The sequence below is a fragment of the Erpetoichthys calabaricus genome, chromosome 2 (genome assembly GCF_900747795.2).
Source record: "Erpetoichthys calabaricus chromosome 2, fErpCal1.3, whole genome shotgun sequence".
Taxonomy (NCBI): Eukaryota; Metazoa; Chordata; class Cladistia; order Polypteriformes; family Polypteridae; genus Erpetoichthys; species Erpetoichthys calabaricus.
Window position 1 is genome coordinate 348888752 of NC_041395.2, and position 11612 is coordinate 348900363.

The 11612-nt window shown below is 47.2% G+C and overlaps 1 protein-coding gene across 1 annotated transcript; it reads right to left on the reverse strand.

Annotated features, from left to right (window-relative positions):
- Window positions 1–3277: 3277 nt before the first annotated feature.
- On the reverse strand, window positions 3278–11054 carry LOC114647409 (troponin I, fast skeletal muscle-like). Its single transcript, XM_028796135.2, has 5 exons — window positions 10906–11054; window positions 9968–10096; window positions 5742–5831; window positions 3793–3966; window positions 3278–3438 (listed from the first exon to the last, which is right to left on the reverse strand). The coding sequence occupies exons 1-5, from the start codon at window positions 10933–10935 to the stop codon at window positions 3346–3348; spliced, it is 516 nt and encodes a 171-aa protein (XP_028651968.2). The 5' UTR covers window positions 10936–11054; the 3' UTR covers window positions 3278–3345.
- Between the last annotated feature and the right edge of the window lie 558 nt (window positions 11055–11612).

Below are 11612 nucleotides of genomic sequence, written 5' to 3' on the forward strand. Positions count from 1 at the left end.
AATGCTTTATGTTCAGTTATTGATTATTATGGTCTGTGTCTTATTCTGGGGACATATGACATCTGCAAGGGAGAGTGAGAGGATCAAAGCCATCCACATTGTCACTTGTGTTATGTAAGGGAATAAACAGCATTAGAAATGCACTTCTGAGTGTGTCTTTGCTTCGTTGTCACTTATTTCCCCTTGGGATTAATAAAGTATCTATCTATCTATCTATCTATCTATCTATCTATCTATCTATCTATCTATCTATCTATCTATCTATCTATCTATCTATCTATTTGTCCTCGTCACTTTCTCTGCATTTCACTTCCTACTGAATGCTCATTGGTTCTGAACTCTCACATGCAAAGAGCCCGTCGACCAATGAGGACAGCAAACCTGTCTGATTGCACCTCAGCCAGTCTCAGTCGTTGGGGACGTCACCTTAGATGATCAGCTCCACAGGAGCACATCGATGACTGCCATCGACAGACTTATATAAATGAAGGCTACGGTCACTGGAATGGTCATCTAATGTGACATGGGCTTGAGACCCTCATAGCTTAACACACAAGTTAAGACAGAACATGAGTAGCCCTAAATACCAGACCAGTATGAAAGGTGCTATAAGACAGGTGGCCAGGTGATCCGACTTCTGGCCACTCATGATGGGTCTCTCCTGATACTGAAGAACCCAAGCAGTAATTGAAGCCCACCCATGCACAGAAGGCTGACAGGCAGGTGCCTCCTCTTCGCGCACAGACCACCAGCGTTTCATTTTGTCGTTCATTTTGGATTCGAGAGAGCAGCAGATCTGGAGGTGACCTTGAGGAGACCCCAACTTGTTTCTCACAGCTAAACACTTTGGGGTTCCCCATAGTGCTTGAGGGGTAGCAGCAGTTTCAGAAGACCTTCATTGGCCCGACCCCCAAACAGAAGACTCTGGCTGGGGTGTCCCAGTGTGACAAGGACCCATTAGGAGGCACAGGTGGGCAACAGAAGCCAAGGATTGGCATTAGGATTGAGGTGGGGGGCTGGTGTCACTTTAACAGAGAAGAGTGGCAGGGACACCCCGAGGGGCTCATCTCCACTCAGGTTCTTTTATGATTCCTTTATGGTCCCCCAGGAAAAAATGTCCCCGTCACTGATGATTTCTCCTGAAGCAGTGTGTATCGCGCAAGGCGCTGTATAGAAACGGGGGACTCCCCCCTCATTTAGGTGACTCCACAAGTGATTGCATTCTTTCTGTTTGTTGTAACGCCGTTCACTCTGACTGTTGATCTCATTGATGTCACAGAACGGCACGATGGCCTTAGCTGCCTTGTCACACGTAACACCATTTCAGTGACACCCGCCACACGTATGATGAACAAACCTCAACGGCCATCCCAAGGCTTCAGGGATTCTTTTCCATTTGTCCGTGAGAAGTGAAAATGCCAGGCGGGTTCTTCATCACTGAAGCACAGCTGTCTCCTCGTGACTTGTAGTCAGAAAAAGTTCAGGGGGATGAAATGCGTCTGCCCTGGCACTCCATCGACCTCACTTCACCGCACCCATCAGTGGGCACTTAGTGTGCAAAAGACCACCTGAACAAAAGGTGTGGTGGGGGGGCACAGCAAAGAGCCGATGAAAGGGGACCTGGAGAGGTGGACCAGATAGGCACGGAGATGGCACAAGCTCTGTGCCACCACTCAACATATCTGATATAGCGCCATTCAAACTGTTTTATTTTATTGTATGTGTGTGTGTGTGTGTCATGTGACACTCTCAATATCGATATACCTAACATTATTGCCCATTTCTAGCCCCCTTTCTGTATATGATGGGTAGATGGTGCCAAGCCTCTTCTAGGTTCAGGGTCACTTGGAGCTGCTGCCTATTAGACTGGGAAATAATGCCAGTGATAGATAAGTATGAAAGGCACTATATCATAGATTTAGGAGATAAACGGCACAATAGATTGACAGAGTTGAAAGGCACTATATGAGGGATGGATATGAAATATATATTTATATAATACATTGATTGAAATGAAAGGCACTATATATTAATTTGTCTGAAATATTCGATATGATAGGTATATGAAAATAAAAGGCACTATATAGAGACTGTTATGAAAGGCAGAATAAGAGAGATAGGAAATGAAATATATGATAGGCATAGTGGCATGAAAGGCACCATTCCATAAACAGATGGACTGGTGTGAATGGCACCACACGACACAGAGATATTAAAGGCACCATACGAGAAGTAGATGTGAAGTGCGCGGTGTGGCACACATGGAGGTTGTTCTTGATGCTTGTCCTGCAGGGTCAGCCCCTGTGTATATGGAGACTCTCAGGAGGTCCTCCTGTGCCCACTTCATGTCCACTCAGGTCTACTGATGCCACCTCTGCCCGCTCTCAAATCTCAATCGTGTGTAGCCTCTGGCTGGTGGAACGAGCTGCCCACCTTCATTCAAACCGCTGACTCCCTCAGTGTGTTTAAGAAGCGTGTGAAGACCCCCTCTTGTTTGGTGGGTTTCTGTCTTAGTGCTGATGGCTCTGAAAGGCTCTTGTAACTTGTGAGCTGGAATTTTGCTCCGTTGCTCTTCACTTGTGGTGATCAATTTTGTCACCTTGTCCTGTCACACTTGCTCCTAAACAGACCCCCGCACTGATTTGTATTCCATTATGTTGACCTCCTTTGTACGTCACTTTGGATAGAAGCGTTTGCTAATCAAATACACCTAAATGTGGATCGATCGATCGATTGATTGATATGAAAGGCACTATATTATAGACAGATGATTAGACTCGTGCCCACTCTTCATGAACCTCTGCTGGTACTGAAGATCCAAACCACCCAACCTGACAGATAGCTGTTTGAAACCCACGCATGCGCACCTGGCTGCCCGGCAGCCTTACTTTCTGGCACTTGTGTCGTCCGAGCGGGTGGCATTACGGGGCTGGAGGCGACCTGAAGAAGACGCACAGACCAAACAAAGGCTTCACAGCACAAGAGACTTACAAATGACATTTTTTTTCTTGAAATAGTTGCTTTGTGATACATGATATTCTTTTTCAGAGAAATATATCTTAAAATGAAATATATTCCTGACAAAGGTGTGCTTCCCAGCTTCTTAACAGCGACAGCTGCGACTCCGAATGGCTCGATGGCACGGCACATGCATAAGTATGGCAGCGTTTTCTTTTGGACTTGACAGGCGGCGCTTGACGTGGTTGGCCACGCAAAGACACGCAAAGACAAACACAGACCCGCAGACACACAGTGAGGGAGACTTGAAGATTACTGGTTACGACGTGGACTGGGCCATCACAAAGTGTATTGAAGTACAAGGCTGGCTGACCACCCCGGGGGCGCTTAAGCCTCAGACTCGAACATCTTCTTCCTGCCTTCCATGCCGGCCTTCTCTTCAATGTTCTTACGCCAGTCACCGACGTCCCGCAGATCTTGCTGTAAAATTGAAAAGAAGAAGAAGAAGAAGAAGATGGTGAATCGACGAGGCCTCTGAAGTGCAATGGCGCAGGGCGCACCTCCCGCTTTCATTCTAACCGAACCTTCAACTTTCTGAAGAAATGCGGGACCGGCCGGGCTAACCGGACACTTTTAAGAGGCGCGATCCTCCGTTAAACCCGTTTAGCGACTGCATGCCTCCCCCTAAAGCCCTCTTATTATCCATGAAGCCAGACCGGGGTAAGGAGCGTCGGTGCTGGCCAGGAAAAGTGGGCATAAGCGGCTATAAAAAGTGCCGCCTCGAGATCGGGAGCTTTACTTTTTACTATTATTATTTATTTATTTATTTATTACCTCTTTCTCTTCTTTCTTTACTTGCTTCAGGTTGGCCCTCAGATCCATACACACTTTGTGCTTGGAGCCCAGCAGGGCACGCAACATGGCATCAGCGGACATGCGCACTCTGCGCAGGGGTGGCCTCTTGAATTTGCCCTTCAGGTCAAACACTTTCTGGTTGAGGTCTTCAATCTGCGCGAGACACAAATCACATTTAGTCACATTTCTCTCTGGAGTCAAATCCCCTCACTTGTCTCCATTGTCGTTTTAAATTCGTGCACAGAACCCGCCTGTCGGTGCGGCCCTCGTTTAGATCGGACATTCCTGCGTGCGGCGTGCGAGTGGAGGTTCGGTGATGAAGTTTGAGTCGTTGGTGCAATGAGAGGCACACAATGTACGACATAAACCTGAAGTGTGTCCTCACCTGGTGACAGTGCCAACGAGTCACCGCACGATGAGCCACACCCCTTTGGAGGCCCCGCCCACTCCCGTCCCGAAACTTTACTGCTGTGCCCGAGGATCACCACGTGCAGGCCCGTCGAGAGGAGGGGTTTAAGATTACCGCAGCCGCATGGGACCCCCAGGATATCGCCTTTTAATCCAAAAAAGAACCCGCCAGTCGTTCGCGTGTCGAATCTGCGCAAATTTGAAGAGCTGATCGGTGATCGTTTACATCGCTTCGTTAGTTGTTGGCTAGGAAAACAGCCAGGAAAGCGCAATTATAAGGACAATGAATTAGGATACAGTGAAGTGGCCGATCATTACTGTAAAAAATAAATAAATATTAACATCAATCAAACTATAAAGGAACCCTCTTACGTTATTGTGAGCATGTTTGGTAAAACGGTTACCTTGATGCGTCTACTCTGATACGGTTTATTAATGCGTTTGATTTTAAAACTACGTAGGTATAAATATAAGCTTTCTTTCTTTCTTTCTTTCTTTCTTTCTTTCTTTCTTTCTTTCTTTCTTTCTTTCTTTCTTTCTTTCGGGGGCTCATTAAAACCCTTTTCCCCTGAGCCCGGTGTAGCCGGCGACATTAGCGCAGCAGTCGCCTTGTCGTCGCTGGCCCGGACTGTAAATCGAAATGATCGAATACAACAAACGTTATCGAAAACGTATCAAAGCGCAATTATGTATTGGAAGGAAAAACGGTTAAGAAAAGATCAAATGCGAATTACCGCCCCTCCATTTAAAGCGCGCAAAGCGTTGAGTGTAGCGGTCAGCGACAAGTGACAATGACAGTGCGACAATAAGGTCCAGGACTTTGGCCACACTGCTACGTTTTCATTGAAGCTCCTCAGACGCAGTCGGAACTTGTGAGTGACAACTTCGGGACGTTCAGCGACAATCAGGCGAAAACTGCGAGCATTCCTAACTGTTTTGTTTATTTATTCTTTTTTCATATTAAGAATTTTCTGTTTCATATATTAATTACTCTTATTATCTGGGGTTTAATTTTTGATATTAGTTTGTATCCATTACTCTTAATTTTTTTATGCTGTGCTATTATTCTTATTGTACCTGTATGAATATTTGCGAACGCTTTAAGCAGGGTAAACGGGTTATATATACCGTAATAAAAAGCATTATTATTATTATTATTATTATTTCACGTCCGGAGGCTGACTAAGCACTACGTGCGTCTTCTATAGAATGAGATTCTTAATATTATAATTGTATTCAGTCTTTCTCATTTACATTTACAGATTGTAAAGAACAATCAATTTCTGAATTACTCCATGTGACAGTCATTTTGCTGCAGACCGGCCACTTACTCCCCGAACTCAGACACACAATGTCGACCACTGGGGTCGTTTCTGCTTTCCTTTTAGCGATTTCTTTGCTAACCGAAAAGGCAGCCGCTGCCCTGACGCTCTCAAGCAGAGTCTGAGGGTCTGAAACGACAAGTCCCAGAGAGAGCCGCCATGTTTGTCCCACCCAGCCGAAGACAGAAGAGCGCCCACCTCCTTCTGGCACTTGCCAGCCTTCGCCTCCAAGTCGTATCTTTCCTCGTCGATGACGTCGATCTTGCCTTGCAGCTGTTTGCACAATTCCTGCGGAGACAAAGACAAGCGGACAAGACACAAGTCAGGCAGGGTGGGCACAACTCAAACACGTTACACCCTCAGGAAGAAGAGAAAGGGCTCTGGGGGGCTCAGCTGATATTTATGTGTCCAGCTAACTTGATCTCCAACGCCCCCTGACTTCCATTTCTCAGGTGGTCCGTGAAGAAGTAGACTTTGGTTGGATGGACTCCGTTTCTCATGGTCAGTGGTGGCACCATTTTTTGTGCGCACATTTAGAGTGACTTTTTCTTTTCTTTTAGAAGTGTCACCTCGAGTGTTTGAGTAAACTTTACTACACCAGTAACAACACTTTACATTCGCTCAGTAATCCAATACATGGCCACAATGACGACGAGATTAACGCACGGCCATTTCCAAACGAGCAGAGTATCCATTCACTGCGTTCATTGGACTACAGGGGTACGCAATTCTAAATTTGCATAAAGTGAGCACATTTGCATAAGGGAACACCCCTCCTCTCCGCAGGCTGCGACTCCTCCTTTAGAAGCCTTCTGTGTTCGCACGGAGAGAAACCCGAATAGAAGAGCTGCGCTGCGCGACACACCCGACTGGCATCAGAGGGGCCACGTCTCCTTCTGGTGAAACGCCTCGTTAGAGCCGATGGCCGGAGCACCCGCCTGTGGACGTTACTGCCGGGTGCCAGTTCACGTTTAACTGGTCCGTTAATGGAGCGTTTAGGTCAACTGGATTTGAAATAGGACACCAGTGATCTTTTTAGCACGAGTTGGTGTGAGTCGACATCTATGTAATTACACATTCATGGCACACGTAACCGTCGATGCCCTGTGCGGGACTGGCACGTCCTGCCAGGATAGGCTCCACCCGCCTATCTGGATTGAGCAGGTTAGCCAAGGACAGGAGGTGACAAAAATGACAAATCGCTCTCTGCTCTCCGCCCTGTCACTTTTTTGACGGTTGAATTCAATTGCGGCCACTTTTTGTGCAGGGCAGTTGATTCGATTGTTCCAACTACCAACGGATGGAATTCTTTATTCCCACTACAATAACTGAAGTAAATCCTAATATTCCGTGAACTACGAACATTCAAACAGCCATTTGGCACAAACAATACAGAGTTGTTTTGTTTTTTTCCTCCTTTGTTTCAGTTGATTGCACTTTTCTTAACTTAATTCCCCTTAACGGCCCCCTCCATGTTTTCCAGCATCACATAATAAACCCCCTGATTTCTCCCACGATGTCCTAACCGAAGTCTCCCCGACTGCTCTTACGTTTAACGACCTCCGTGACTAAAACTGTGAACTGGCGGACGTCTCCTCGCTTTCTGTTACACAGTTTGACGCTGACGTCTATTGTTTGATGACATCTTCGTTGGATTTTCCCCAAAGTTAATTCTAAATGCACTTGTTCTTTATTTAATGCCTTTGTCAGCAATCTCATTGGCCGCTATGCGTCTGCGAGCCCGGAATCCATCGTAGTTTCACTAACAGACTTCATTCCTGTTTGTTATTTTGTGTTGGGTTTGTAAAATCAAACGTCTCCGAGTCCACTGCCTGCCCGGCCATTAAAGACGACCTGAAACATTAAAACACTAAATAGCATCAGAGAGTAAAAAAACAAAACTAAAGAGGCTTTGTGACGTAAGAGCCGCCCGCAGCATGAGGCGTGGTCTAACTCCGCCCACAATCCACAGTTCACCCCTAGTGACAGTTGTCAGGCTCCAGACACGCCCAGTGACACGTGCCTGTGAGAGGACGTTCTGACTCAAATGATAGGCACGTGACATCTGTGCCTTAGGGGCGGGGCTAAACATCGAGTCACGCCCATTCCACAGGCTGCAGCGAGAAGCGTCTCTTGTGATGTTGGGTGAACTTCAATTAAAGTGTCACCGATGAGCCCACGGCATTCGATTTATGAAACGTCGAAGTTTCTCTCGGACTGTCAAAGGATGTGGAGATCCCACAGTCACCAGATCTGACATCTAACGAGGTGGAACATCCAGGACGTGCTGTGGTAGAGCTGGCACACCTCAGCACAGGGAGATGAGAGTTTGGTCTTAACTAGCACTGGTCATACTGGCCCGACCCTTCTGGGATTGGGCGTGTGACGAGGACGATGTGGTTGAACGCGTTTTGTTCCTAACGCAAATGGAAAGGCATTCAGTAGAGGAGAGATCTGACCGCCGGGTCTCCTGTCCAGCCCTGTGTGGTCGCCCGTCCTGTGCCACACGTTCTGCTTTCAGGTTTAAGCTCCGCCTCTACTCGGAGTGTAGGGGCGGGAAGGGACAGGAAAACTACAGACGTGACATTACTGTGAGAAATGGTTACTGATTAAAAGGAGAAGGACAAATGCTCTGCTCAACAAGAACAGCAATGCCAGGTCCACGACTGTCCATCTTGTCACATGAAAGACTAGCGAGGGCGGCCCAGGAAAAGATGAAGAGCAGCCCTGAGGTGACCCAACAACTGGGACTCGGCTTTGTGCTTCACTCGTGGGACAGCTGAGGACCCCAGAAAGGAAAAGAGGGGAACGTCAGACGTGATGGAGGAAGGCGAGGACACATACTGGAGATGAGGAGGAAGTGCACTGAAGACTGAGGCCACTGCACAATCCTGGACTCAAAGATTTGTGGGATTCTGAAATAAACTACTGAGACGTGGCCTTGAGGACCTTGAAGGAGGAGCAGGACAGCTGAGCTTTGGGGACAGCAGAGCTATGAGCTAATGGCACGAGTGACCGATGGACTGAATGGTCTCCTCCTCTCCTCTCAAACCTATCTTGCTGTTCTTATGTATAAGGAAGACTTGGGCGCGACTGGAGAGAAAGCTGCAGCACCACAAATGGCTTCCTACTCCTCACTCCTCTCTCAGCTACGTGTCGCTTGTCCAAATCTTAACATTTACTGCAATGGCAATCAGAGATGGAAAATCCAAAGGACTTGTCTACTCCTGGACAGGTGGGCCACCTTACATCCAGTATTGGCAGGACAGGTGATCTGGATGAGGGCGTCAGAAGATGAACAGATGGACCACGACCCTGACCTCTGGTAAAGAGTGACAACACTGCAGGTGGCTACAGCGGAGGCCATCTTTACCAGTGTCACACATGCCAGTGTATTGTCACAGTCCTACAGGATGCTGCCTCACAACTCCAGGGTCCTGATTCAAATCCCACCCCTGAAGACCATCCCAGTGGAGAAGATCTCTCCATGTCACTCTGTGCTTTCCTCCAATATCCCTGAAGTTATGTTAAGTGTGTGGGGTGTGAGTGGGCACTGCCATAGAGTGATGTCCTCACCAGGGACCCCCAGACCCTGAATTTGAGAATGTCCTGCCATGTTGTTTATTGAGGAAGAGGACTAGCATATCAGACACTCAGGTCCGTAGCATGAGATGGCAGCCTTGGGGTCTGAGGAAGGCCCTTCAGTGGTAAAGACGCCTACAGATGAACTCCACTTGTTTCCGGGAGCTGAAGTGGACCTTGCAGGGTTACAGGGAAGTCAGCCATTAGTGCAGTAGGACCACACCTGGACATCTTAGCTGCCTCAGAGCATCATGGGATGTGAGGACGGCATCAGGGGGCTCCAGTGGGCATGGTGGTGTGCTGGACAGTGCAGGATTTACGTATAAGCTACACAAGCTATAGCTTAGGGCCCCCGCCTTCTTGGGGGCCCCCAAAACAAATTGTCTGAGTGAGCAAAATCATATTTGGCACTTACATAGAATATCTGGACTTATAAAGGGCCCCATGTCTCAAATAGCTTAGGGCCTTATCAAGTCTAAATCCAGCCCTGGTGCTGGAGGCCACTATTGTAGAACAGGTAGTAAGGCGCTATATAGGCACAGGGCATTATCAATATGGGGTCCTGATGTGAGCACCCAGGTGAATGTGGAAGCCCAGGTTTGCAGTTTGACTCACTGAACATTCGAATCAACCTGCTTGAATATTAACTTTGGGGGTCAAAGGTGGCAACCTGTGTCCATGTTAGGGTGGCTCTCTAAAGAAGTCAACTCAGGCCTGTCCTCCATTGCACCCCATGAGAGACACAAAGAAGCCCACTCTGTCCTGAACTGACTCACTTCTCAGCCACTCTCAGCCATATCGCCGTATATAACGAGACCCCCACCCCCAGACGGATATCAAACCTGCAGCTCCTGCATGGAGCCCCCCATGGACAATGGTGGACAGTGCTCCTGGAGATAGCGCTCCTTCTCTGTGGCTCGGTCAGCTTCTTCCTTCTCAATGTGCTGTTTGGCGATCTGCAGCATCAAGCTCTGGAAGAGAAGAGCAGAACAGGTCAGGGGTCAGAGCTGAGCAGCTGGACCTGCGAGGGGGGCTTTAGGGGTCCGCGTCACACGACCACCTCACCACCGAGTAACGGCACACAGTGTGACAAACCAATTGACACCTGAGCGACACTTGACGGGCCGCAGGCATCCAACGCACAGCCAGGTGGCTTCTTCAATGACCCCTTCAAGGTGGAGCAGATAAGGAGGGTCAAGCAGCCAGCCGGGCATTCAGTGCGCCATCCATGAAAAATAATGAAGTCAGCATGGGCGAGGGCATCAGAGGGAATAAAAGGAAAGGCGCTTTAAACTGGTGGCCTGGTGTCACTTAATCAATCACTTGGTCAAGGAGTGAATCAGGGTGAGGTACAGACATAGGAAAGGCGCTATATACATAAATACACATGTACTCTAGATAGATAGATAGATAGATAGATAGATAGATAGATAGATAGATAGATAGATAGATAGATAGATAGAGTGAAAGGCACTATAGATAGATAGATAGATAGATAGATAGATAGATAGATAGATAGATAGATAGATAGATAGATAGATAGATAGATAGATAGATAGAAGTGAAAGGCACTATATAATAGATAGATAGATAGATAGATAGATAGATAGATAGATAGATAGATAGATAGATAGATAGATAGATAGAAGTGAAAGGCACTATATAATAGATAGATAGATAGATAGATAGATAGATAGATAGATAGATAGATAGATAGATAGATAGATAGATAGATAGATAGATAGATAGATAGATAGATATGCAAATTTAAGTTCCTTACCTTAAGATGCTGCTTGCGGGTGGCGGACATCTTCTTTTTCTGAAAATTGCAAGAAGTAAAGACAATGTTACCAAGTAAGCTCTTCGCTGTTGTCACAGTTGTTATTTTTCGACCCACATTTCCATTTGAATTTGTCGCAGGCTACCATTCGTGTCTCATGTTTCAAACGCACCGACCAACACGCAGAGGTCTGATGAAGACAAAGCCATGCAGAGGAGCAGAAGGTCACCAAAGTTTGGACGACTCAGTGCTGGCGTGCGCTTTCTTTCTTTCTTTCTTTTCACAAAATGGGCGCGAATGTTTAATTGAATTCTACATAATAAATAAAACATTCATCCATCTTCTACCCGCTTGTACCGAATGGAGTCGCGGGGCAGCTGGAGCGTAAAGCCGGTAAGTAGTGGGCACAAGGCTGGAACAACACCTGGATGGGGTACCAGTCCACCAAAGGGTGACCGTGAACAGACACATCAGGGGTCAGTGTAGCATCGCCCACAATGAAGTGTCAAACGGCTGAAAGGCGCCATTAAAACGAATGGACGTGTGGTTTGAGACGCGCAGCGGCTTTACGAGTTAACAGGGCGCATGCGCTTTAACATCCCGATGGCTCTTCTAAGGTGTGAGTGAATGTCAGCTTGGACGACTTCTGTAAAGGTCGCTCAGATATGCTCTGCGGTTTTACTGTCCCATAAGTATGTGTTTTGTTA

Excerpts from the sequence above, each read along its gene's own strand:
- LOC114647409 (XM_028796135.2), bottom strand. The coding sequence starts at position 10,935 with ATGTCCGCCACCCGCAAGCAGCATCTTAAG. Across the intron at positions 5,832-9,967 it reads GCTCCATGCAGGAGCTGCAG|GAATTGTGCAAACAGCTGCA; the intron begins GTTTGATATCCG and ends TTGTCTCCGCAG. Across the intron at positions 3,967-5,741 it reads CTGGCAAGTGCCAGAAGGAG|ATTGAAGACCTCAACCAGAA; the intron begins GTGGGCGCTCTT and ends TGTCTCGCGCAG.